The sequence below is a fragment of the Trichoderma atroviride genome, chromosome 2 (assembly GCF_020647795.1).
Source record: "Trichoderma atroviride chromosome 2, complete sequence".
Classification (NCBI taxonomy): Eukaryota; Fungi; Ascomycota; class Sordariomycetes; order Hypocreales; family Hypocreaceae; genus Trichoderma; species Trichoderma atroviride.
Genome location: NC_089401.1, coordinates 4,624,158 through 4,650,370, shown reverse-complemented (window position 1 = coordinate 4,650,370; position 26,213 = coordinate 4,624,158). Strand labels below are relative to the sequence as shown.

The 26,213-nt window shown below is 52.2% G+C and overlaps 9 protein-coding genes across 9 annotated transcripts; 2 read left to right on the top strand and 7 right to left on the bottom strand.

The window, feature by feature from the left end:
* Positions 1-57: 57 nt before the first annotated feature.
* Positions 58-1,601, bottom strand: TrAtP1_004336 (uncharacterized protein). Its single transcript, XM_014085007.2, has one exon. The coding sequence runs from the start codon at positions 1,020-1,022 to the stop codon at positions 405-407; it is 618 nt and encodes a 205-aa protein (XP_013940482.2). The 5' UTR covers positions 1,023-1,601; the 3' UTR covers positions 58-404.
* Positions 1,602-2,839: 1,238 nt separating this feature from the next.
* On the bottom strand, positions 2,840-4,165 carry TrAtP1_004335 (uncharacterized protein; the record flags this gene model as incomplete). The annotated part of the gene is made up of 1 exon (XM_066112258.1): positions 2,840-4,165. The coding sequence occupies one exon, from the start codon at positions 4,163-4,165 to the stop codon at positions 2,840-2,842; it is 1,326 nt and encodes a 441-aa protein (XP_065968341.1).
* A 933-nt stretch (positions 4,166-5,098) lies between these two features.
* TrAtP1_004334 (uncharacterized protein) lies at positions 5,099-5,491 on the bottom strand (the record flags this gene model as incomplete). The annotated part of the gene is made up of 1 exon (XM_014083892.2): positions 5,099-5,491. The coding sequence occupies one exon, from the start codon at positions 5,489-5,491 to the stop codon at positions 5,099-5,101; it is 393 nt and encodes a 130-aa protein (XP_013939367.2).
* Positions 5,492-7,017: 1,526 nt separating this feature from the next.
* Positions 7,018-7,218, bottom strand: TrAtP1_004333 (uncharacterized protein; the record flags this gene model as incomplete). The annotated part of the gene is made up of 1 exon (XM_066112257.1): positions 7,018-7,218. One exon carries the CDS (start codon positions 7,216-7,218, stop codon positions 7,018-7,020), a length of 201 nt encoding a protein of 66 aa, XP_065968340.1.
* Positions 7,219-7,441: 223 nt separating this feature from the next.
* TrAtP1_004332 (uncharacterized protein) lies at positions 7,442-8,316 on the bottom strand (the record flags this gene model as incomplete). Its single annotated transcript, XM_014083413.2, has 2 exons — positions 7,442-8,142; positions 8,226-8,316. The coding sequence occupies 2 exons, from the start codon at positions 8,314-8,316 to the stop codon at positions 7,442-7,444; spliced, it is 792 nt and encodes a 263-aa protein (XP_013938888.2).
* Positions 8,317-9,357: 1,041 nt separating this feature from the next.
* On the top strand, positions 9,358-10,986 carry TrAtP1_004331 (uncharacterized protein; the record flags this gene model as incomplete). The annotated part of the gene is made up of 2 exons (XM_014083229.2): positions 9,358-10,396; positions 10,964-10,986. The coding sequence occupies 2 exons, from the start codon at positions 9,358-9,360 to the stop codon at positions 10,984-10,986; spliced, it is 1,062 nt and encodes a 353-aa protein (XP_013938704.2).
* Positions 10,987-11,367: 381 nt separating this feature from the next.
* TrAtP1_004330 (uncharacterized protein) lies at positions 11,368-13,261 on the bottom strand (the record flags this gene model as incomplete). The annotated part of the gene is made up of 3 exons (XM_014083891.1): positions 11,368-12,558; positions 12,644-12,766; positions 13,241-13,261. The coding sequence occupies 3 exons, from the start codon at positions 13,259-13,261 to the stop codon at positions 11,368-11,370; spliced, it is 1,335 nt and encodes a 444-aa protein (XP_013939366.1).
* A 5,970-nt stretch (positions 13,262-19,231) lies between these two features.
* TrAtP1_004329 (uncharacterized protein) lies at positions 19,232-20,772 on the top strand (the record flags this gene model as incomplete). The annotated part of the gene is made up of 4 exons (XM_014083890.2): positions 19,232-19,444; positions 19,525-19,568; positions 19,727-20,365; positions 20,592-20,772. The coding sequence occupies 4 exons, from the start codon at positions 19,232-19,234 to the stop codon at positions 20,770-20,772; spliced, it is 1,077 nt and encodes a 358-aa protein (XP_013939365.1).
* Positions 20,773-21,588: 816 nt separating this feature from the next.
* On the bottom strand, positions 21,589-25,674 carry TrAtP1_004325 (uncharacterized protein). Its single transcript, XM_066112256.1, has 4 exons — positions 24,959-25,674; positions 23,242-24,894; positions 23,022-23,164; positions 21,589-22,956 (listed from the first exon to the last, which is right to left on the bottom strand). Exons 1-4 carry the CDS (start codon positions 25,489-25,491, stop codon positions 21,866-21,868), a joined length of 3,420 nt encoding a protein of 1,139 aa, XP_065968339.1. The 5' UTR covers positions 25,492-25,674; the 3' UTR covers positions 21,589-21,865.
* Between the last annotated feature and the right edge of the window lie 539 nt (positions 25,675-26,213).

The following is a 26,213-nucleotide window of genomic DNA, read 5'->3' as shown; positions in this document are numbered from 1 at the left end:
CGTGGATTTGTCAATGGAGAAATCGCCAAGTGGATGCAAGATCTGGGAATTTGGCGGATGGCGGGGTTCTTTGGCCCGGATGACACAAGCCACGGGGGGGCGCGGGCCGACGCCGGGGAAATGCGATTCGATTCCGGTACTTGCGAGATTGGGTTTGATGATTGGTCTTCACTTACACGGCAGAGGATCTTGCACAGCACAACAAGTATCACTACGCCAACAATGAGAATGAAGGTTGAAACAAGAGAAAGAAACGGAAATTTGTTATTCATGCTCTACAAGCCATTGCCGTGTATAGGTGGCTGACTGCAGCTGTTTATTACTTCCCCCCGATATCCATTAACATTTACCATCCAATAACCCAAAAATCCAAGTCTATAAAGTTCACTCAAGCTCACTTTTCTCTACAGGAGAGCGGCAGCGGCAGCAGCCAAAAGGCTAAAGATGCCCAATGGTGCCATGCTCGAGGCACCAGACACAATGATGGGCGGCGGCTTGGGGCGAGTCTCGTTGTGGCCGGGCTTGTGGTCCTCCTCCTCGCACTGCTTGATGGCTTCATCGGCTTCCGGGTTGAGAGGGTTGAAGCCGAGGCAGTCTGCGTACTCGGAAGAGCACTCGGCCTGGTTGGCTTCAGGCTTGGTCCTGCACTTGTCGACCTCGTCGGTGCACTCCTTGACGTGCTTGCAGTCCACCTTGGGAGGGGGAGGGTGAGGGTGGGCCTCCCATGTAGGAGTGATTTGCGAGTGTGTTTCTTCCGTCTTCGAGGGCCACTCAGCGTTTGTTTTGTCGGGCCACTCAGCACTCGTTGTCTTTTCGGGCCACTCAGCGCTTGTTGCCTTTTCGGACCATTCAGCGCTTGTTGCCTTTTCGGACCACTCGGCGCTTGATGTCTTTTCAGACCACTCGGCGCTTGATGTCTTGTCGGGCCATGAAGCACTTGTTGTCTTTTCGGGCGTGGCGGCGTCCCAGTCGCCGGCGAGAGCAGTGGCGACAAAGGCCGAGAGGATGATGGCGTAACGCATCTTGGTGGATTGAAAATGTTGTTTCGTTTTCCTACTTTTTATTCTGGGGGTGCTTTTGCTTCTTTTGAGATTTGCAGCGAGTGACTTGAAGAGAGCGAATGCAAAGTTGAAATGATGCTGATGGGATGAGTCCAAGAACGTCTCAACGTTTATATATCCTTAGGAGAGCCCCCTCAGGGAGATTACGCAAACTACGAAAACAAGCAGCACAAGAACATTCAGAATGAATTGAGATCCAGTCAGTCTGCTAGCTACAACGGCATTCCAACGAATGAGGCGAAGATTGTCACGCTGGACTGTAAGACAGGGCCTATGCTGAGACAAAAACACCAAAAACATCAGTTGGAGAAATGTGCCGTTGTTTTCAGTTACCCAGACCCGGGGAATGGCAATAGGAGAGACAATTCTCTCGTCGGCCGATCAACCGATGGCGAATCAGCGATGGAAGAGAATAAACCCAAAAAAAATTACGCATTGTAAATGCCAAGTTGGATGCTATATCTCGCACACCCGCTTATTACAGTTACATGCTGCTTGGCTCCATTTTTACGCTTCAGATACACTAATACAGTATCTTTCACCACAATTTCAGCTACCAACTGAAAAAAGAATGCATAATACTTGAAACCAAGAAAGAGATGAATTTACATGAAAAAAAACCAAGGCATGCCAACATACCACCTTTCACCATCCCTTGGCTGCGGCTTTCATCGTCGCCAACCCCCGCCGCATGCATGCCTGTCTAGGTCTTGCCTCATTCCATTGTACTCAAAGCAACACATGCTACCAGAATAGAAGCTCGTCAAAGAATGGGCTGCGTTCGTTCGTTTCTGTCTGTTACGTTACACAACAAAGGCAAAACAAAGAAGAAGAAAAAAAATCTATGATGCTATATTTAAGGCGCAGCACAAGACACAATCCAACACATCCACCCTCACTCCAGCAACGCATTTTATCCATCCTCTAAACAATCCAAATCCACCCCAACCTTCCATCTCCAGCGTAACTCGCATGCAAATCAGCGAAAATGCCCGTTTGGTAAACCCAACTGCCGTAAACTACCAGTCACGCCCACCCCTAATCGAACCAAAAATAGGCCTTGTGCACTCTTTGTGCGCCCGCCCCGTCTTCAAGCGGGACCAGTGGAGTTTTTGTTCTTCTCAAATCCTTCCTTCTAGATTCTTTTTGTTTTTTTTTCCCTCCCTTATCGGCCCGTCGCGAGCGATCCCCTGGCTAAGATTTTAGGCCTCGTTAGTGACAGGAAGCTTAGCGTCTACTCTGCTGCACGAGTTCAAAACGGAGAGAGGCATGGATGATTGTAGGTAATCGACATTGTTAGCCAAGACACTAATTATTGCAGATTTAGTACAAGCCAAGTAATTCAATTCATAAGATATATTATTTGTTTCGGTATTAAGGGCCGTGGTTGTTCAATATCTTCTAAATGACATACAAAATAGGTAGTAGCCCGTGGTATATAAGGTCGTGTATATAAAAAATCAGAAAGGCAAATTGCCAGCCAACCAAGGGGGGAGGGGGATATCCAAGTGCGAGTCCAACAACTCCGTAAATGCACAAAAAAAAACAAAAAAAGACAGACAGAGGAAACACAAAGAACAGGGAGAGTGTACAAAAAAACAAGGAAAGAAAAAGAGAGAGAGAGCCCCAGTATAATCCACCATGCTTGTCCATAGATTCATACCCATTTGTTGATCATGCCTTCATTTCATCAAGGGAAAAAAAAAACACAGAAGAGAGAAAAGAAGAAAAAAAAAAGCCAAACTTTTAGTGTGTGTGTGTGTGTGTGTGTGCTTGCTCTACGCAAAGCTTCTCTCGTCCACGCTGCCAAAGTCGCGCGGTGCTTGCTGCTGGTCTTTTCGTCTCTTGCCAACATTCAGCAAACCTCCCTTGGCCCATCCTCGCGATCCGCGCGCATCATCATCATGGCGCGTCATGCTGGCTGGCGAGTCTCTCCCCTTGTTGTTGGAGGAGCGGCCCCTGGGCCAAATGCTTCTGCTTGTGCGATCATCCTCACTGTCTGAATCGCTATCCCATCCGCTCTTGGGCACGGCGTCTTCCTCAGGCGCTGCAGGAGCCGGGGCTTGGGATGGATGTTCGGCAGAGCTGCTGCTGCCCAGTCTCCCATGGCGAGATTCCGAAGCACTGGTTGGCTTCCGTCGGAGGCGACCGTGGGCCAAGCTCAAGATGGATGACCGCCTGCCCTGAGTCGCCGTGGTAGGTCGCGACTCTTCGTGGCTAGGCTTTCTCGCAGACGAGTGGGCAAGCTCAGAAGCAAACTTGTGGTACTCTTCCATTGTCATGTCCTCTTCGCTTAGTAATTCTTCATCGTCATCGTCATTCAGATCCAAGTTGGACATCAAGGTTTCTTGAATAACCAAATGCCCAGTATCGTCTTGATCAAAGATTCGAGCACTGCGGCGGCGTCGGACAGACTGTTTAGGGCCCAGCGGCAGTCTGGAAGCAGAATGCGGCGACCCTGGCCCCCAAGAGCTCTTCTTGCTAGACGTGCTATCCCTGCCGTCATCATCCTCCAATACGGGTATCAAACTTTCCTCTGGAAGATGTAGCAGAGTTGTGGCGTTCAGATTTGGTGCTCGCTCAAGACTTCGGCTACTTCTAACAACGGGCTCTCTTTTGGGTTCCGGAGGAGCAACACCAACAGCATTCATAACGTCAACGTCAAGTCCCATAAGCTGCAGAACCTTTTTGGATTTCCGCGGCTTGAGAGTATGCACCGGGCTGGAGTTGTTGCTCGAGATGGTCGAAAGGTGAAGAGGGTTGGAGCCCTTCACAGGGGTGCTAGGCGCGGGAAGAGGGGAGACGCTTCGAACCTCACGACGTGGTGGTGGAGCTTCGTTTGATACTGGGCGAGACGACGGCGCGCTTGGTGCCAATGGAAGGGATGGTGGCTTGCTCTTCCTGATGTTGAGAGGCGGTGGAATCGCTCCGGGATTGAACGCAGGAGGAGGCAGAGGCGGAAGAGCCCTCTTCATGTAGGCCTGGGCATTGTTTGGTGCCGCAGGTGAAGGCGTCGTCGGGCGATTCAACGAGGCAAACGACTCCATAGGGCCGAGCGTCGTCGGGCTCAGCGGCGGGTCGGATACAGACCGCGTGTGGAGCATCTTCTCGGTTGTGAATAACACTTTGGTGACCAAGAGCTAGTGGTTGAGTGAGGTTGAGAACTGTCTCTCCAGCTCGAACCAGAAATTGGCCTGTTGAAGAGTGTTAATGAAAGAAGAGATCCGAGAACCAGAACAGCGGGCGCACCTGGTATAATAAGACAGGCGGACCCCAACGCAGGCAATGCGAGGCAGCAGGGTCAGGCTATCCAAAAGAACCCACGTGGAACTGGGTATTCCGGCCTCTGGGGTATGAAATTGACAGTGACAGCGATGGAGCAGAAAAAAACACACCACGGAGCCCGTGCTTGGAGCCACCCCCACAAGGATTATCAACCCCTTCGATCTCAAGCTAAAAGAGAGCGAGTGCGAGAGGAGACGCACAGGCAGCAAGCTAATGCTCTGAAGAATCGCTGGCTATCCAGCGGCCGTGCGTGAGATCGTGTGGTTGTGTGTAGGAACGTCAGATGCAGTAATCCGCTGTGATGGTGCATTCAAGATCATACCAAAGAGGCATGCCGTTTGTAGATGTTATAGCAGGCATGTGCTTTGCTCTACGTACTGCATATTCTGCATGCATATACCGCTCGGCATACGACGCAGCAGTAGGAGTACGGTGCAACAATATATACTACAGCCACGTAAAAGTTGTAGAATAAAAACTCGAACAGCAGGGCGTGGATAGGAGGGTGTGAATAGTCAGGCAAGCAGTAAGATGATACTGTAGGTACATGAATAGTACAAGCAGTCTCAGCCGGCATGGCCGATCATCACTGCCGGGTGGAGGAGCAGCAGCTTGCCCACTCCTCTATTTGGATTATAGCAGCTTGGCAAAGACAAATGATATGCGTGACCATGGCAGAGTGTACGGTAAACTCCGCAGCCAAGCACCCGAGAATCATGAGCAAAGCCCGGAGACAAAACGAGGAGCCTCGTTTACACCATAGCCACGCCGGCCTTGTCCACGACAAAAAGGCTAAACAGGACGGCAGCAGTAGGAATAGATTGAAAACGGGCAAGAAACCGCCAGGCTAATGACACTTGACAGCCCAAGCCCAGGCGGCCCGTGGCCCGCTGGACAGGAGCCTTGATCCTTTGCCAAGTTGCAACAACCCTTGGGGGGCTGCGGTCCGGATAAGGCTGCCTAGCCATGCCCATGCGCGGCGCCGGCGTGGTTTCGTTTCGTTTCCTAGCGTCGTCCCATGTGACATCGTCTGCCTCCTCCTTCTCTTCCTTCTCTGGTTCTCTCAGCCTTCTGTCCATCTGGCACCCACACGAAACGCAGATTCGTTGCGTCATGATAACTGATCCGGCATTCCAGTCTGACATCCTTTCGGCACCTCAATCGCCGCCACCCTGCTCTAGCCTCGTTTCTTCAGTCTGCATGTCTCTGGAGCTCGTTTTCCCACCAAAGACGGACTGCCTCGGCCGACTGCTCTGTATCCCGTCCGAAGTGCTGGGTATCCCAACCCATTTCCCCCCGTTTATGCAGCGTGGTGGTAATCCCCGAGCTCAACCCAGCATACGAAGTGCTTGGGTCTGGAACGCAATCTCGCTTTCAACGTCGCTCGGGGTCCCCTGTCCGGCACATGGTATCCTTGGCCCGCACCGCTGCGACGGGCACATACTTGTAGCATGCCGCCACTATACATGCATTACCATGCAAGCTCTCGTCTCTGCCATGCCTCCTTGCATCATTTGGTAGCACTGCCAGCGTCTGTCAGTGGACTAGCTCAACCCAAGGTGCCGGAATGGAGCACGGCGGGAAACCTGCCACGCTGACGCCTAGGGCTTGAACGGCGTCGTGGTGTGCAGGGCATTGGCCTTTGCGGCCCCCTCTACAACGAGGACACTGCAACGTCGCCTGAGCATCTTGTCCTGCTCTTTCGGGGAGGTTCCAGTTCTGCTCACTCCCAAGATGTGCCAAGGTGCTTCTTCCTGAGGGGGGCCGTTCTTCTTGCTGGCGTGGACAGAAAGAGGGGGCCGAAGAAAAGCGAGTGGAGAGAGAAGAGAGAGGATCCTTGCAACTTCTCAAACAGCCGTCCTGCCTTCCGAAGTGTCCGTCTCATGATGCGAAGCACACATGAGACGCGGATGCAGGTGCGCAGTCACGGACATACGGAGTACAGGCATATATGCTTGTTGATTTGGAAATAGGATCATCCTCGAGCCATGAACCTATCCCTTGCAAGCGGAGTCGTGCAGAAAACGAGCTCCGCAGGCTCAAGCCTATTTCAAACCCATGATTTTCGCAGCTAATTACACATATTCATGCTGGCAATTGACGGACATTGAGCGCCATATAGTATTAAGGCGCGTCTGCGGACTCGATTCATTTCGTTTGCTCGTGTCGGAAATCGTTCTTCGTCTCCGCGTGGGCCGCCCATTGCCGTGCTTGGTCATGTCGATATATTGTCTTAGCGGTAGGGCCGCTCCAAGCTAGCCGTTGAAGTGGGCGATGGCCAACAGCCTGGTCGGAGAAAAAAAAAGATGGACAGATCCATGAACGCTTAGCCGACCTTTTCTTATTTCCCCAATCATCCAGGCCACATCGTCCGTTCTAATCCCTCATGGTGGCGTGGACAGCTGCTCATTAGCCAGCCTTGCCTGCAGCTTTGGAGCAGACCCTCCGCCCCCAATCCCTTTTGGACCCCATGTAAAACTAGTAGTGATGATACGTACAAGAACTAGGTATTATATGTAAGGTAAGTAAGGTATGTCTATATAAATAGAAATTGATTATAAAAAATGTTTCCATCCCAGCGCGCAAGTTGCCCTGGACAGAGTGACATGTCTCCCAAAATAGGCTTCATCCAGCTGAAGAGACTCCATAGAGTTGAGTTTTATTGCGCCTTCTAGTCGTCATCGTCGTCCTTTCCCTGGTAGTCACCCAGCAAAATATCGTCAACGCCGAGCCCGGTGGAGGAATTCCTAATCCACTCCGTCTCGACACGGAAGAATATCCACATCCATCGCCGAAACACCTCCAGCAGCTCAATCAAGAAGATGCCACTCTCATAATCGCTGAATTTGTCGAGATGTGGACTCAACTTCATCGACCACGAGCAGCGTAGCATCAGATCAAGGCCGATGACAGTATAGTATAGGCCAGCTGAGCGGAAGACAAGCCGATCGCGTAGCCCCCATGGATGGTGATTTGATACCCGCTCTCTGGATGAAAAGAGTGTCAGATCCCAATCTTTGGCAACATCCCAGTAGAAGGAGTAGAGCGAGTTGACCAAGACTGCCACCAGCCAGGCTCGGTGCAAGGAAGCCGTGTCAATATCCGGCCCAACCCCCCCTTTGCATGGCACTGGTGATGAGGACGGGACATGCGGTAGAATACTTGAGAGCGTTGGCCAGGTGCTGCCCACCCCAGCCGGTGGATTCCTTGTACGGGGCCCGTCGAACTCTCAGGTACTCAATGACGCACTGCCTGAAACGGATGATGCTGGGCACAGCCATGAGCATGGGAATAATGAGTGTACCCCCACAGCTCCTGTTGGGATGGTCCGTCGAGGAGCCTCCCGCGCTGAAAAACATGCACAGCATCACAAACACATCGCCAAACACTTTGGCATACGACGTCAAGACATCCGCCAGCAGAATGTCTCCAAATTTGCCGTCTTTGGCCTCTGCAATACCGCCAATGCTCACCCGCCGCAGCGTCGCCAGGAAGCGCTTTCGTCCGCCGGTAGGTAGGTTACGCAGAGGGACGAAGAAGAGTGCGATTATCGCCACCAGATATGTCATTGGCATCCAGTCGTAAGCAATGACCCTGGACGGCACGCGCCAAGTGCAGAGCCAGAATATCGTGATGGACAGCGAGAAGAGAGCCGATAGAACTATTGCGAGTCGGTATGTCGATAAATGGTGTGTTATATGTTGCGGCGAGTTTCGTCCAGGATATCGGATCAAGGAGGGAACGTCGATTCGAAAGGCTTGCAGCCAGTGGAGGTTGAGGCCCCATCCCCATACAGCTGTCGGTTGGAAGCACAGATTGTCAGCATATGGGCGCATTACGTGAAAGCAGATTCAATTGACGGGAACACAAGAAACCAACCTAGAGTGACTATAAAGCCAACGCGATATGGCAGAGGAAATGTCAGACTGAAGCTGTCAAGCTGAGGCTCAACAGCAGGATCGCCGTCCATGGTGGAAGCGAATTGTCAACCCAATTGCACCTGCAAAGGACCATGAAAGGAATGGACATGGAGGGGAATCCTCTGTGATGGGTCCTGAAAGGTGGGAGAATAAACGGCGGTGCTCTTCCTGCGCACGTTGAGTCTTGGTGGTCGATTGACAGTCGATTCAATGCGAGCAAGGAGATGATGTCTGAGGCTGCAAAGGACCAAGCTGTCCCTAATCGGTGGGTAGGTGCGGAAAAAGGTTGCTGCAACCGGCAGTGTGTGTTACAGTGATTGAGTGGTGTGAATCTAATCTCCAGTGCTGTCGTGCCCCATTTTCGGTGCTAAAGATTTAGGCAGCTTACAAGCTACACACGTTGTTGATGGGCGCCATAACCTTATTTGGATGTCGATACGAGACTTGAATGCGCTGTGTAATGATTTGAAACATTGTACCTTGTGTGAGGTTTATTATCGAGGATGTACTTATCCAATTGCCATCTGCAATTGCCATCCGTAGATATCAATGTCGAATGCTCTAACCTGTAGCAACGGTGGTGGATTCTCTGTCTACAGTAACATCTCTATTCCTACCCAAAGCAAAGCGTTCCCAGATACCAGTATTCAGACACTGATATGACTTGATTCGACTTGATTTGACTTGATTTGTCCCCGAAATGTTTAAAATCAGCGTTCTCTACATCTACCATGGAATTTATATCGATCCTGTTGTTGCATGTCACCAGCACACCTCCTTCGGCGCATATTCTAGGCTAGCCGATCGCAACAGCACATGGGTCCAGTCCCTACTAAAACCCCGTTCCGAGGTCCAGCTTTAGCGCTACCGCACAGCCGAAAGCCAACTAGACCCAAGACATCTCTTTCCAGCTTTCAACTTCATCTCTCAACATTACCAATCCCAGTCTTCCATCACCGTCAACGCTTTGAAACTGCGAAATGCTGCTACTCTGACGAACTTTACTCTCTTTCTCTCAGAAATACCATCACCCAGCTTCCACCAGAAAAATAGCAACATCAAACTCGCGGCACCCAGATCCTACATAAGCCATGGCTACAACAACACCATCACAACCATCACCATCCTCCACAACGCCCTACCCCTTCGCCACAGCCCCCGACATCGTCCGCTCCCACCAAAAAGACGCCTACTTCACCGGCCACCTCGCAAACTCCCTCACCGACCTCTACCGCCGCCTCTTCGGCGCCCGCTCCGCCCACTCCCTCGCCCCGGAGCTGCGCACCTCGGCCGCCCTCCTCTACTTCGCCCTCACCACCCTGCCGGGCAACCGCACCCTCGGCGAGGAATACTGCGACCTCGTCCAGGTAGACGCTGCCTCCTCGCTCGCCTTGCCGGGCCTGCGCACCCGCGCCGCCTACATCGCCGGCACCGTCCTCCTGCCCTACCTCGCCGGCCGCATCCTCCCCGGCCTTCGCGCCCGCCTACGACGCCTCGTCGACCGCCGCCTCGCCACGCTGCGACAGCAGGGGAAAGCCAAATCCCGCCAGGCGCGCATATGCGAGTACCTCTCCACGCACCTCTCGTCAATCACCTCCGCCGCGCCCTTCCAGGCCGTCGTCCTCGCGCTCTTCTACTTCAACGGCACGTACTACGAGCTCACCAAGCGCCTCCTTTCCCTGCGGTACGTCTTCACGCGCACCGTACCCGACAGCCCCGACCGCGGCGGCTACGAGCTCCTGGGCGTCCTGCTCGCCATCCAGATGGGCGTGCAGGCCTTCCTCCACGTGCGCGACACGTTTTCCTCCGCGGCGGTTCAGCGCGAGAGAGCTGGGTTCCACTCTGGCGAAGTCGAAGTCTCGCTGAGCCACAACAACACCTACTCCGCGAGCAATAATGAACTTCTCATCAGCGGCGCGGGCACCAATGGGCCCCAGGCGAGCAAGCTGGATATCGCCAGAGTCACAAACACCCCTACGAGCAGCGGCGTCCCGAGATTCAACCTCGAAAACGAAAAGCACATGGGATACATAAAGGGGAGCCAGCAACGAAAATGCACATTGTGTCTCGAGGAGATGAAGGATCCCTCGGCTACGCAATGTGGCCATGTGTTTTGCTGGGAGTGCATAGGTGATTGGGTCAGAGAGAAGCCCGAATGCCCTCTATGTAGAAGAGAGGCCATGGTGCAGCATATTCTCCCGTTACGCGTCATGTGAGCGAGCCATCAAGTTTTTTTTTTTTTTTAATTTTACTTCTTATTTGAATTGAACAAACAAATCAGATGATGTTTGGATGCTAGAATCGTAATACTCTGTACATAGTAGTAGTAGTAGTAATACGTGTGTTTGTGGGAAAATAGATAGAATCAGACAAAGGAAAATAAATCATCAAAAAGCCATGACAAAATAGAACCATGCCTTGCTAGGCTTCTCAGCCAAATCGTCCACCCCATATGCCATCGTACATGAAGAAGAAGAAAGGAAAAAAAAAAAGTAAAAAGACAAAAAAAAAAGTTTGGTGAAAAGAAGAAGATGAAGAAGATGTAGCTTTCCTTTCAGCGCCTCCTCTTTCATGGTATCATTCAGCCTCCGTCATTACCGCTCCCAGATGCCCATATTTTCCATCCCAAGATAAGAAAAAAGAAAAAAAGTTAAATATGCCACAAGATTAAGTAGATGACAAACTCCCGGTCCATAGCACAGCTAGTCGCCAAATCGTGATCTGCAAAACATAACAATTTGCTTCCACGACGGCGCCAGCTCGGCTGGAAGATTGCGGGAATGATGTCGATAATAATGATGATGATAATGTTGGTACAAGGGGGAAGGCCAAAAAGTTTGCCCGTCTATCCATAACCCTTTAGAATAGTATGACAGATAGAAAGACATAGTGGTACATTTCCATTCCGACCAAGCATGTAAAAACGCTGTCAGAGAAAACAAGATAATTCGGCAAAACTCCTGTATCCATGTAACATGGAGTCGATTCCACTCCATAGAGTAGAATCGAGTCATGGTGTTATTGTCATAATGACGTTTTTGATTTTTTTCCTTTTTTTTTGGTGTCCTTTTTTCCCGTTTTACTTCTTGTTTGTCGAAAGCTTAAATAGAAAAGAGAACAATCTCGCCTCGGTCATTGCGTCGAAGTCTCAGTGATCGCCACAGCTCCTTCTCATCCTTGACCTTGGGAGTGCTGGCACCAACAGCCTGGCGTTCTCGGTGGAATCGCTTCAATGCCTTGTTCATGCTGCAGCCGCGCTCGCTCTCTGGTCCCTTGTTGACGAAGCTGAGGAAGACATCGGCGCGGGGCTTGAAGACAATCATCTGTCCGTCAAGGCTGTCCCGCTTGCCCTCCTTGGAGCTTGGTCGGTACTCGATGAGCTTGGGCTCCTTCTTGTCGTGCTTGCGATGAGAGTGCTTCTTGGAGGACGACTTGTGCTTGCTCGATTTGGTCTTTGGCGGAGAGCCAGAAATCATGCCAAAGATGCTGTTGTTCACCGTGTGGGAGTGGTGGCTCTTGTGGTGTCGGGTGTGCTTCGTCTTCTTGAGCGGGCTTGTTGGCGATTCGGCAATGTTGTCTCCAGAGTAATCAGGTGAAGGTGGGAAGTCAGGTCGCATCATGTTCTTGAGGCCGCCAGTGAGGCCAGAGTGGAGAACGGGAGGTGCGTCTGCCATGATCTGGTCGCCAGCGACGTCAACGTGCAAGCGCTTCCGCTTCTTGTCCTTGTTCAAATCGCCCTCTTTTGGCTTTCGTCGCTCAGTCTTGGTCTGAGGAGTGGCGAAAGAGGCGGGCACAGGGCCTGTTCCATATTGTACAAGAGGCTCTTCATCTTGGTCCATGGTAGGCTCGAGGAGCTCACCAGTCTTGGATTCGTAGCGGACAAGAGAGGTAGTGTCGGACGTATCGGGGGCTTTTCGCTCGCGACGGCGGCTCACGTTGGAGGCGGTTGGGGTTTGTGAGTTGTCCAGAAAGTCGAAAACGTTGACGTGCTCGTCGCCGGAGGAGTTTGCAGTGGGAGGGCTTGGGGCGCGTGGGGGAGGAGACTGGTTGTCACGGACTTCGTACTCGTGCCACGACTCGTACTCCTTGTCTTCGCCGACGTCTTCGACAAAGGGCTGCAGGGCCAGTGTGTTGGCCATGTCTAAACGGCGTGAGTTCATGTTGGGCTGTTGTTTTTTCTGTTGATGCTGCGGCTGCTGCTGCTGATAGTGTTGCTGGTTTTGCTGCTGCTGCTTGTTCTGCTTTGGTTTGTATAATGCGCCTTGGTATTTCTGCTCTTCGCTCATGCAAGACTGGCGGAATGTTAGCTCGCCAAACAGGAAGAGCATGGCCAGACAAGGGTGCGACAGCTTTATCGAAAGCAGGTGGAGGACTTACTGTATGCGAACGATACTGGGTGCCGGGAAAGTATACCATGCAATCAATACAGGTAAAGGTTGCGCCGTGACAACGACTGCGATGAGGATCAAGTTTCTTCTTGGTCAGGACGTCACCACACGCCTAGATGTAAACAAAGGTTAGAGAAGAGGTCGAGGTCGAGGATTCGGGAGTTGAGAAAGAGACTAGTGCAATGCAGACGAGGTGATGCGAGCTGTGGATGGATATAGGAAGCGCGGTTGCGGGTAGGGGAGGGTAGGGGGTGAGGGGGAGGGGAGTTTGGCAGAGACAGCCGAGTGGACCAGAGGGGATCAGCGGAACGGGGCATGAGGGATGCAGCTCGAAATAGCGCTGCGGCGCCTTGTTGCGAAATGCTCGTACGGCGCAGCGTGTGGTGGTGGCATCTCACAGCGGGACGCGGAGGGTGGCGTGCGCAAAGCAAAGGTGATGTCAGGCTATCAAGGCATCGCATGCTGTGTCGAGCACGCAGAAACGACCAGGGGGCCAGCGCAACGCCACAAGAGGGAATGACAGAACAACAAGGGACTAGACAAAGCGGGAGGGCATAAACAAGCATGTAAGTTCGCTAGTGCGTACCTCGCACGAGAAGGAAACCATGTTGGCGGCGCGACTGATTGGACGGGGCGATAGAGTTGGCCGGTTCCTGGATTGTGAGTGGCCGCGGTCTCTTATTTTGTTTTGCTTTTTGACGGGGGTCGCGATTCGACGGCGAGAGGATGGAGACGCTGAGGTGCAGCGGCTGCGGCAGCGTCAAAGCAGGCAGACGGGCGTTTCCAGCTGGATTTTTTTTTTTTCCCCTTTTGTTGTTGCTGCTGCTGTCAGGCCTTTGTTGGCGCCGGTCGTTGTGGAGAGATGGGCAGGTAGGTGAGAATTTTCTTTCTTTTTTTTCCTGGCCCAGCAAAGCAAAAGGCGCAACGCACGGAGCGAATAAAGAAAAGAATGCAGCCCACTACGGCTTCGTAGTGTTTCGTGGCGTCTCGTAAAGGCTCGCGGGGACGCAAGGGAGCGCCTTGTTGGAGGAATGCGTCTCAGAATCTGAGGGCGTGTGAAGAAACGAGGAAAGAAAAAAATTGGCAGAGACGAAGGAGAAAAAAAATTAGTTTACCTGATAGGCCCCTCGACGAACGGGAGGAGGGAATGGCGGGCGGGCAATGGGGAATGGAGGGGCGATTTAGAGGGGTGGAGGGGGACTCGGCCAGGGCCTGACGGCGGTTGATGGTGGTTGATAGCGCCGGGGAAGCGTCAAACCTTCAGCTCGACGGCTATGAGGAGAGTTGCGAGATGAAGCAGCAACAAGGCAAAAAAGCAAGAAGCGAAGGATAAAATAGCACTTGACTGCAAACGGGTAGCCAGTCGGCTGCTGGGCTTTATTTAGTCTGTTGGCGAGACACGGGATGGCACGGCGGATGCGACGCTCCAGCTTTGGATTCAGCGTCTGCGGTCTGATTTTATCCTCTGGCAAGGCAAGCGGCTAGCTGCTGCAGCTACTGTTTTTTTTTTCTTGCTCCCTGCCTGCGCCGCTGCACGACGACGTCGGCGAGAAACCTTGCACATGCAACATTGTTCCTCTCTCTTCCTTTGGTGTTCCATTTCTTTGTCCTGGCTGGCCATCCCGATCCCTGTTGGGCACCAGACACTGCCTTAGGGCTCGTCTATTGGCGCCTTGCGTCCCAAGTGTGGGAGGGAAAAAAAACTGCAAAGCCATGGAAAAGCACAAAAAAGGCCAAAAAAATCCTGCCTTGCTGCGGTGAACGGCGAGCAGCAAAAGCCAGAAATGCCCCAGTCGAGATCTCGCTGCTACGCACACGCCCCGGCAACCACGGCGCTGCCACTCGAAACTCGGGTGAGGCAGCGCGACGATTGGCTGCGGGAGCTTGATTTGCACGGCGGTCACATGAGCTAAGCAGCGCAGAGACACGCCCGGGAGTCGTCGTAGCGGCTCAACCCGACGGCGAAGGCGACTTTTGGGGCTCTGCTGGCCGCCCAAGCAGCAAACGGTTGGCAGGGAATGGCCAAGGCGGATGACTCTGTGCGCCGGTTGTCGACGTGGTGGTTGATTTCATCACCGAAAGTCGAACAACACCAGAGGTTGCGACTCCTGTAGCTGCCCGAAACGACGGTGATGACGACGATTGTTACAGCGTGGCAAGACTCGACAAGGGAAACGGCCAAAGTGTAGAGAAAAAAGGCGGTCGCTTTGCGTGTGTGTGCCGCTACATACAGCTGTAACACCCAACTTCGATATCATGCCAGGCTAGCAGCGACAGAGTCATGGGGGCCGAATTAGTTGTCAAGCACATTGCGTCAAGACATGCACTTACACGCTGCGCTGCGAGCTGCTGTATAGAGAAAACACACCGTCGTCACCGCTCCCTTTCCCCTTGATTCTGGCTTTCGAGCGCAAACCTTATGCCTCCCCCTTTATTGGCGGCGTTGCTGCAGCCGCTAACTGGCCCATCCTATGCTGCGAGCGCCAACATCAGCGCAAAAAGCAAAATCTGAAGCATCAACCCAAACCAAAGAGCTAACAGGCCCCCATCCGGCTGGCCACTTGAGACGCCCAACCGGCTCCGTGTCAGCGCCAGGAGGCCAAGTCAAGACGAGACGAGAGACGAGACCGCAGCCCATGTCGTCCATCCAGCACTTGCTACTGTTGCGTCGACGCAGGGACGGCCCAATCCACGACGAGGATGTGATGCGCGTCGCCCATCTTGCATTGCGCCGTGAAGGGGGGGAACAGCAGAGGGCTTTCAAGGCTGTGGGAAGCTCTGCGTCGACCCCATTTGCCGGCCCAGCAAGATCAGCGCTACGTGCGCCCAGGGAATATGCAGCCCGGTTTGCTGCTAAAGTAGTGCATGCATCTTGTTCCCTTATCCTTTCATGTGCTAAGCAGCGACGGCGGGACTGCGGGTGGTGTTCCGGGAGGGGACGAAGAAAACGAGGCGTGTGCTGCGTCTGGTTGGTGATGCTACAAGCTGGAGCACCACCAGCAATGGCCGCAATACCAGGCAGTGCCAACTCGTGCTAACACAGGTACGCAGCCTTTCTAGCATTGCTAGCATTGCTAGCATTACTGTTAGTACCGTCACGTTGGCAGCTTGCTTCGATGTTTGGGCTTATCAAAGAGTGTCTCAGTCGTAATATCCCATCTCTATATTGGTCTGGAACAGCAGCACGCGATGGCGCCCATTCATCCATCCATCTGAGCCGGGCTCTCTCGCCATCTCGCCTCACGCGCTCCTCGCGCCACTGCCGGCTGCCCACCTCCATTCTGCATTGAAAAAAAGAGGTCATATGTAGGATTTAAAATGAGATGTGCGGCACGTGTGGCGACTAGATGCGCAGATGGCCAGTTGGGTGGTGGATGGGTGGATGGAGATGCTCCGGGCATGGTGCTAGCAGCGGCATTGGCCCAAAGTCGCTGCACCGCATGCCTTGTTTCTGGCCCTCGGGGAGGGGATGAGGCATGCAATGCATGGCTGCATCATGCGTGTCTCAGGGCCAAGGGCCGGATGGTGTTTACTCGCGGCCATGAGATGGCCGGTTTACGAGCATCTCGCGGTGGTGGCGCTGCACTAACACCATCACCAACTACTAACATGTATCTAGTGTGTGCTTGATACACAAAAAGCAATTCTTCATTTGTATCCTGTGATTACCGGACCCGGGCCGCCGTATCTACATACCAAAGAGCAGTAGGCCTCGTATTTTGGATTTTTTTATCACACTGCCGCTCGATGCGAGAGACATTTGCCATTGGGAACTGCTATGCTAGGAATGGCGTCTGCCCCAGATCTGCTGTCACAATGTTTCAAAGCTCAGACCCCGGCGAAGAGCAGCGCGGATTGGGCCAAATCTGAATCCCTCTGCCTAGCTCGGCCATGTAAGATGATGAATGAGGTCAATGGCCCGTGTTGGACTGAGAGAAAGTGAAAATGGTCTGCGACATGTCAACATCGATAAGAGCGGTAAAAAGCACAAGATAACATGTCTTACTGATATTACTGACATCTCACCTCTAACTTTCCAATGTACGAGTAATGCCCATCGTACGTTTACTACGTTTGTCTATTGGGTTTCGTCACATTTCTCTCGCACTGTTTGTTTGTAAATTTGTAATGCTTCTTCTTGGTTGGCACCTCCTCGATGCGGAAGGAATCCTCTGTCCGCTGCCTCCGGCTATGCAGGTCCAGAGGCGTAAGCCGGTTGAGAAGAAAAAGAATCCTGGCATCATGGAGGGATGCCGGGAGATGCAGCTGCAGCTAGTACATACACCTCGGCTGATGTTACTGCTGCTGCTATTACCGCTAGCACTCGTAGTTGCTCGTAGTATTTGCTAATTAAAGTCTTGTGGAATGTGATTGATGCTGGCATCCTGATACTTGCTACAGTACACAATACCAGCAGTATCCAAGATAGGGAGAGTATCAGATAAGCCATTGGCTACGGCACATGCTAGATCACTAGCACTTGATTGGAAGAATATATGGATGTAGATGGATGCTGTGCGTCGTGTGCTGGATCAAGATTGCGAAATCGACGATTTGTATGTGGCGTTGTCGTGTAAAGCGCCTCGCGCAGCAACCCTGCGGTGCTACACACGTCTCACCGGTAGTACACTGTATGTAGTCTGGTCCATTTGATATCATATCATATGCCGTGCAGAAAACAGCGTTCCCAAGATGAGTTTTGATTGCTTCGTCCGAGTCATGGCTAGGTTCGAGCGGGAGACGGTCAAGCAAAAGCTGACACCGCCTGCTGCACCCGGAGCACAGAAGCATGTTTGCTGGCCATGAATCCATTCACATCGCATCACATCAGCCGTTTGTCTGAGGTGAGGCTAGGCTGAGGCTGCAGCCGGTCGCCAAGTGCATGATGCAGGCGTCTGCATTGCAGCACCGCACAGCACAGCACACTGTCTGATGCGTTTGATCTGAAGAGCTTTGTTGCGGCCAGGCTGCAGGGCCGTGTTAGTGCTACTGCGGCCGTACGGGTATCCATATCTGGGCATTATCATGGCCGTGTCAATGGACACATCAACGTATCCAAAGCTGGCTGGCCATGTCCGTCTCTATATCCGTAGCGACTGGCCCCATATCCATGTCCACCTACGGTAGGGCTATGCAGCATGCAGTGCGGCAGACAGCTGTCATTCTGTGTGCTACACATCACAATTGTTGACCGATTGATTGGCAGGTGAAGAAGAAATTGTTGCCAGCGCCAGGCAGACACGCGACAATGGCCTCGAGACCCAGTATAATGGCGCTGGTGCTGCGACTAAACCTGCTTCTCGGACAGTAGCTGAGCTCCAGCTCCAGCTCTCAGCAGCTAGAAGCTTTAGTGAGTCCAGAGCCCCGGGTCCCCCAGATCTAGCGCTCTCTAGCTCTTCGGGCCGCGAGATCCTCAGGTCCTTTTTGCCTCGCCTTCCAAGAGTCTTCTTCCGCTGCTTCTCTCTACCACTCCTTTCTCTGATCGGCAAGGCATCATATAGACAATGGCTAATAATACTTCTGCCCACAAGGCTGGTGGCTACATGTACTATTAATATGAACGGCCCTCATACAACGTCAGGCCGGACAGTAAATGAAATTTGAATGACGGCAAATCGCTCGGCGCGCCCATCAACTAACTGCAGGGCAGCCCGGCCACCAGCTCGCGCCTGCGCGGAGATTGAGCGTTTCCACTCCAATTTTCGGCCAGGCTCATTTCCATTAAACCCAATTCATTAACGACTATCAGATTGCAAGCAAGATTATTACGGAGCTCGTTATACCCGCCGAGGCCCGTCCTGTGCTCTCCTCTCCCTGGATTAGATTGGATCTGGCGTCGAGTTTTTCCAGTTGTTTTCTCTTCTTCTCTTCCTCTTCATCGCCTCACTCTCTCCCTCATTCCCTCCAAGCCTCGGACCAATCCTCGGGTTCTCACACCCACCCTCACGCTCCTTTTTCTCTTCTTCTTCTTCTCTCGTTGCTTCAATTCGCTTCTCGTCCTTTGTCCACCGACTTTCTCTCTTCCACCAACGGGACGCTGAGGAACACGATGCAGCCTTAGGACGACGCACGATTCGACCATTTATCTGCTCCAGGCAGCGGCACACCCAATCTGCATCTGCATCTGCACAGCTGGCATCGGTGGCGTCCAATTCAATTGCATCTGCATCTGCATCCAGCGGCCGCCAGCAGCTCCACGTCGACTAAGCTGACCTGTCGTTTAATTTTATAATTTTTATCTTGTTTTGCTGTGTTGCATTTTCCAATCTTTTGACGACTCTTGGTTTTTTTTTTTTCCTCTTCCTGGCCGACACCCCTGACACAAACTTTTGCGCAAACGGATCAATCAGAACAAGGATCAAGGAAGAATTACGGACCCAGGCGCTGAACCCACGGTGTCTCGCGAAAGAGAAAAAAAAATTAATTCACGAATACCTACGCCTCTCCCTTTATTGAAATCGAATATCCAGTATAATTCGCCTCGCCTGTTGCTCAGACCAGCGGCCCCTCTTTTTTGCCCCGACTACATGTTGTCGTGTCATCAGGCTGAATTGCTGTGGCTTGGGTATGGGACCACATGCGATATTCAATCCGCCGCTCGACTACACCTTCTCCCAAGAATGGAAAGATGACCTCAAAGTCAAACACACCCCCTCCCGGCGCAACCAAGAATAATCACAACCACAATCACCACCACGGCAGCAACATGATGAACGGCTACTTTGGCCAGACCGCCTCTTTCCTGACCTCGGCTGCAGGCTACATGCGTCTGCCAGCTCTGGCCTCAACAGTAAGCCAAGCCCGCGACGGTGCAGGAGGAGCGCCTCGACTTTGCATTGGCAGACACTGACCGCGAACCTCGACTCACAGGGCATTGCGGCTATCCTCACGTCCCTCCTCTACTTCAAACAAAAGTGCGTAGCCGTCCAGCTTACGAGTCCCAATTTCCAGCCCCCAAGACGCAGTCTGCAATCCCCCCAGCCCACTCTGGGCCCTATCGCGTCGACGTCGTTTCGTCCCAAACCCAAACCCTGAGCCGAGCTCGAGCTAAGCTAACCGCGACCGACTGCAGGGCGCTCATCTATCCCTCTCATATGCCGACAAACTCACGAACCGACATCCCGCGCCCTACACAGTTCGGAATCAAAGACTTTGAAGAGCTGGTCATCCCCACCGACGATGGCGAGAAGCTGTCGGCCTACTACATTCGCGGCCCCCGTGGCGGCAAGAACTCGGACATGACAATCATCATGTTCCACGGCAATGCAGGCAATATCGGTCACCGCCTGCCCATCGCCCGCGTCCTCATCAACATGATTGGCTGCAACGTCTTTATGCTGGAGTATCGAGGCTACGGCGCATCCACCGGCGAACCAGACGAGTCGGGCCTGGGGATCGATGCCCAGACCGGACTCAACTACCTGCGCGAGCGAGCGGAAACGAGGCATCACCGGTTCATTGTTTACGGCCAGAGTCTCGGTGGAGCCGTCAGCATCAAGCTAGTGGCCAAGAACCAAGAACGGGGCGACATTGTGGGCCTCATCTTGGAAAATACTTTTCTCTCCATGCGCAAGCTCATTCCTTCCGTTCTTCCACCTGCCAAATACTTCACACTGCTGTGCCACCAGGTCTGGCCCAGCGAGGCAACCTTGCCGTCCATCACCAAGGTTCCCATCTTGTTCCTTAGCGGTCTACAAGATGAGATTGTTCCGTAAGTTTTTACTACAGCCATATCCTTTACATTTTACCTTTTCCCGGGATCAGAATGATGAACAAATTGCATCACCCACAAAATCTGAGCCATTCGTGGCCCTGATTAAAAACTCTTTTTATCAAACCCTGATCGATCCCACACCAACACTCAGTTATACCTTTACACTACCCTCTTCTCTCTGATATCTGATATCAAAGCTAACCAAAGAGGAATACAACTGCAGACCCAGTCATATGACCCAGCTTTTCAATGTCTCCACCTCTTTCAGCAAGACGTGGAAGACCTTCCCGGGTGGCGATCACAACTCGAGCGTGCTAGAGGAGGGCTACTTCGAAGCCATCTCAGATTTCATAGCCGACTCCATAAATGATGCACCCGTCACGGAAGCCAAAAGCCAGTTATAGGACTGTTCCTCGCTGGGCTGGTCTGATACAGAGCAGGCATATCCCTGTGGAGCGTGGCGATTTATATTGCATCAAGGGGAGCTCTATACAAGGGCCCTTGAACGTTTGATTTTCATTTTGCATGCTGACCCCATCGACGGGCCGTAAATTTCATTGAATAGAGAGGTGCTAACTAGATAGAAGGGAGGGCGGCCTCAGGAAAGACGGGCCAAGCGTGGGATTGAAGGTGGTTCCTATGGCCCATGTGACGATAATATTGGAGAGCGTGTGGAGGGGGAGATGCGTCGCGTGATATACATATACCCTGCATACTTTTTTTATATGTTTTTTTGAACGCCTTCTTCCGGTGAGAAGAAGTAGAGTGGACATAATTCGATGTGCAACGAATTTTTTTTTCTATCCGGCTACTCATCACACAAATTATTTTTTTCTGGTGGTTTTTTTTTTCTTTTTCCGGTGCGTGTGTGCTTTATCTGCTCCACTGGTGACGGGCGTCTCTATAATGGCACGCCCTTTTACGCGCTTTTTCAGATGAACTCGTGCTGCAGGCGATTAGTTCTATTGGGCGAGTTTACCTTGGCTCCCTATCATTTTCTATTCTCTCTCTTTTTTTTTTCCCCTTTTGTCTTTTTATCATTTTTAATGTTTGCATAAACAAGGTAGGTACCTAGCATATAAAGCACATTTCTGTGTATGATACGACCGCACACTGGAAAAAAAAAAACTTATAGAACGGGGGGAGATGGTGATGCATTTGCACTGGAGAGGTGTTCTTTTATAGATGGGGATATATGGAGTATGAGAGAAGGTTAATACATAATTTTAATGATTTTTTTTTTAATTCTATTTGATTATTTTTTCCAGTGATTTTTTTTTCTTAGTTTTCTAATGATAATTTTTGGAAGCTGTAGTACCCAATAGACTGGTTGTCTCTTGATCAGATTCTAATGCTGATACCGCGTCAACATTGTCACAATGATGGGTGATGCATAATCCCATCATCCCATCTATGAGCATATATCCTGCTGTAGAACAAACGTAACAATAAAAAAGCAAAGTCGTAGCAAAATTAATTTCAGCTTCATTCTCAGCTTCAGCACTCGACATCTCCACCAAGCTGCTCCGTCCAGGACTTCTCCCTCTTCATCTCCACCTTCTTCTTCTTCAGCCCGAGCAGCAGTCGTTTTCCAGAGCTGCCGCTCGCAGAGGCCGCAGGCGTCTCCGTCTTCGCGTCGTCCCTCTTGGCCGCGGCGCGGCCGGCGACGGCGCTCCACCCGGAGGCGTCGTTCCTGCTGATGTCTTCCCTGCGGGAGATTTGCTCGTTGGCGTCGACGTGGCAGAGCAGGATGTTGCCCGCGACGTCGAGGCGCTTGATGGTGCTGTCGAGGCGGGGCTTCATGGTCTGAAGGGCCTGCTCGACGGCGGTGGGCGTCAGGAAGGAGGAGTAGTGCGCCGAGGCGCGGATGAGGATCTCGTCTGAGGGCAGGAAGGTTGTGGTGAAGTTGAAGGCTGACGACTGGCTTGCTAGGTCGGCTTTGAGGGCGGATTCGACGTCTTCGATGGTGAGTCCGAATCGAGGAGATGTGATGAGGAAAGCATTGAACGGCTCGGTTATGATGGCGGGTGGTGGAGTAGGGGCTCTCGAGTTGGCGGCTGCTGTGGCGGCCGCTTCTGCCGCTTGAGTCTCTCGGATCTTGACGCACTGCGCGAGGGTCTTGGTTGGGGCCGAAACGAACTTGGAGCCCTTCCAGACGACAACGTAACGATAGGGTTCGATATCCTCACTTTTGCTCTCTAGGCCGTAGTCTTCCGCCAAGACATGTAGGAACTGTCGTTGGTGATTAGGCATCGGTTTGTATCTCAACCGAGCTTCGCTGGGGCTCTTGGAGAAGACACGGAATTCGCGCTCCTGAGTCTCCGCCCATGCCAAATTCTCCTTAAAGAGCCGAAGAGTGGTGTCCGAATACGGGACATGGTTGTTTGTATGAGATGTGGGATCAATGTTGAGAGCTGCAGCAAGACGCTTGTTTCGTTCTAGGCGGAGACATTCATCGTCACATTTGAGCTCAGGCCGAGATGGCGTGGGGTTAGAACTGCTAGCAAGGCACTTCACTTCCTGGTGACGGTGGCCGCAGGGGCAAGAGATGACGGTCTTGGCGGTACAAGGAGATGATTCGTTGCAAGCTGCAGGATTCTGTTAGGAGCTTTTCACAATACAATTACAACTGACGTTTTGGACTTGGACTTACAAGTTTGGCCGTGGCAAGCATTCTGGCAAGCATGATCGCAGAATAGCTTCGTCTTGCCACACACTTGGCCACAAGTTTGACTAGAACTTGCACTATCTTCACACTCTCCTGGCCTGTGGCAAAGCTTTCGACACTTGTGTAACCTAGAGATATCAAGTCAGTATACATCGGTTATTTCACTTCGTGGAGAAGAGAATCAAGGGCGGAAAATAGCACGTACCCGCACTTCAAAGTCTTTCCGCAAGGTCGTCCACAGTGAGCCGCTTGAAGGTGACAAGGCTGGCTTTTCAGCTTTTCCTTGCCGCAAGCACACCACTTGTCCACCAAGAACGGACATTTGGGACAAGAGATATCGTCCATATGGCAGTTGTGTTCAACAGGCGGGTGCCCACAAGCTGGTCGTCTTGGGCAGTTAAACCGGCACTCTGGGGCGTGAGTCCCACATGGCTGCGGCGGCTGGAGCACTGTCCGGCCACAATTGCAGCTGATTTCATGGAATATGGCTTCAGGGCAGCTTGCGCATGGCCCTCTGTGGCATATCTGCTGGCAGTCGTGGCTACCGCATTTCAGCGGTCGCCCACATGTCCGTATGCAGATATGCTCAGCCTCAACGACAGAATCACCAGGCTGTCGGTTTTTCTTCTTGGATGCTGCCTGCCTCTCTGCAGCCTTCTTCTCTCCTGGGCAGCAGCGCTCACCACACTTGTGGCGGCCACAGCTCAGAGTAGCTTGGCATGTTCTCATGCACCACGGGGGTTGGACGTCTCCCTGGTGGCAAACGGATGCAGACGAGGTTCTCCCACATCGACACGAAATCTCAATCGCTTCCATACAGAATCCGCAATCGCCGGTATGACATTTAGCTTTACAAGTGTGGCCACAAGGAAGAAGCTTGTCGCAAACCCTCTCACAATGGGGTACGGGGTCCTCGCAGGTTTGCCTTGGGTCCTGCAAGAGTTCACCAAGTGGTGTTTTGCCGCATGGACAATGCGTAACAGAATCGGGAGAGTAAGGGCAATGAGCTGGTTGTTCATTTTGGGGGTGGCAGGTTTCAGAGCAGCTGTGAGTGCCGCAGTCAAATTTCCTGTCGCAAGGTGTCTGGCAGCTGAATGAGCCGTCGAACCATGAGCCATCTTTAACATCATAAGAGGACTGTATCTCTTGTCTCTCGAAACAAGGCACTTTCTTCTCAACACGCCCGCAGTAGCACTTTGCGTCCACCTTCAGGTCACAATCTCCACAAAGTCCGGTGTGACAAGGGTTCGGACAAAAGTGCTCTCCGCAGGGCAAAAGGTCGCCGCAAATCTCTTGGCAGCTCCAGCCATTTTCGTAATCGGTCTCTCTGCACAATTTCTGGGAGGTATTCTTTCCACAATAGCAAGACTGTGTAGGTCCGACAAGGGTACACGGCGGACAAGGGCCAGCGTGGCATTGGAGACCACAGGGGTGAGGACATGTTCCCCTTGGTTTTGAGCATGTCTGTCCGCAAGAGTGTGGAGGTAGTGAGGTGCTAGAGGGCCTTGGATTGATATCCTTTCCACACCAGCAGTGGTAGGAGCCTGGCTCATCAGATAATTTGGAGTTACAGCCGGGACACCTCCATGATTTCTCCGTTTGAGGCTCAGTTGGTGGCCTCTCAGCAGCTTGCTTCATTTGATTATGATACCATTTCTTGGCACATTTGAGGTGGACTACTGTCCAACACACGTTGCAAGACCACACGTGGGATTTCCGAAGGACTTCATCTGTGCATACTGCACATTCATAGTTGCTATTGCCGATATCCTCGTGGATTCTGGTTCCGAGGTCTGCAGCCGTAGATTTGGGAAGTCTAACCTCAGGCTTCTTAGATGCCTCAGATCTCCTTGGCTGCCTAAAGAGTCGTCAGCAGCTGAAGGCTACCAGAAATTAAATGGTATACAAAACAAGCTACTTACGCCCTTGGTAATACCGGCTGGCCCGGTACAAACTCAGGAGCCTCTGCACTTAATGAAGGAGCATCTGCATCTGCATCTGCATCTGCGTCATCGACTTCCGTTGTGAGATGACCTCCAAATCGCCGTGATGGGCCTGGCAGAGGAGCTCGAGGGGCGCTGTGTCTTGCGCCACCTCGCTCGCTCTGCCGCGGCCCTCTTCGGCCTCTTCCTCCGCGAGATGATCTTGATGAATTTCCAGAAGCTGCAGATTCTTGCTGGGGCTGGTTTGGGTTTGCTGTGGGCGTAGACGAGTTTTCTGAGCTGACCTGTTGTGGGGTCTGCTGCCCTTGAGCTGCCTGAGCCTGATCACCGTGGTGGTGTCCTCCTCGTCCTCTGCCGCCACGACCTCTGCCTCTACGAGCTCGAGGAGCTCCTCTGGAGGCATTTTGGGATGGGTTCTGAGCTTGTGAGGCTTCGCCTTCCGGCATGGTTGCGGCTGAGCTCTGAAGAGAGCTTCCCTGGACGTGGTCTATGATCTGATCGCTTTGGTGCATGAAACGACGAGGCTGAGTGAGCAGGTGTATGTGAGTTTGGGGATCCAAGCTGGGCAATCTCGCGCTATCGCAAAAAAAAAAAAAAAAAAAGGGTATAAGCGACTCTGACAGAATGAAAAGACGAAAAGCAAACAAGAAAAATTAGAGGCGCGAGCTGTGATGATGCAGCAAAAGCGATGCAGTCGTCGACTTGATATTTCGATGGATGGAATCGTTGAAAACCATTGAATTATAGTGGGGTGCGCGGCTGTGTGTGGCAAAGCGGCAAAGCCTCATGCAAAAAAGCTGCTGACAAAGGCGCTCATTTTGCCCTGGAACTAGCAATATGAGTCACTCATGCTCAATTTCGTAACTTGGGAATGCGGAGAAGAGAGAATTGGCCAATCCAGGCGCATCAAAGTAAAATTATGAAGAGTCATCGAGCAGCGTAATGGAGTCAGCCTTCCTATTACTGCAAGGGCAGTCAGCTTCTGCCCATGGCTGTGGTGATTTTGACTCAAATCCAGGAGGCGCGGGCCTGTAGACCTTGATGAATGAGGAGTCTTTTTACTACATGCAGCGTTATGCAACATTACAGGAAGAAATCTGCCAAATTTAGACTTAATGGCCGAGCAATAGGGATTTCTCTATACGCAGCCAGTGATGATGAGATGCGATACTACCTAATTCTCAATACCATAAGATGCATTGATGAATGTGGTAAATGCATGTGAAGTGTGTTA

Bases quoted from the DNA above. Each gene is read 5' to 3' on its own strand.
- TrAtP1_004336 (XM_014085007.2), bottom strand. From the start codon at position 1,022: ATGCGTTACGCCATCATCCTCTCGGCCTTTGTCGCCACTGCTCTCGCC.
- TrAtP1_004325 (XM_066112256.1), bottom strand. From the start codon at position 25,491: ATGCACCAAAGCGATCAGATCATAGACCACGTCCAGGGAAGCTCTCTT. The intron at 24,895-24,958 runs GTAAGTAGCTTG...ACGACTCTTTAG, and splicing joins CAGCCGGTATTACCAAGGGC to GCAGCCAAGGAGATCTGAGG. The intron at 23,165-23,241 runs GTACGTGCTATT...TGATATCTCTAG, and splicing joins GGAAAGACTTTGAAGTGCGG to GTTACACAAGTGTCGAAAGC.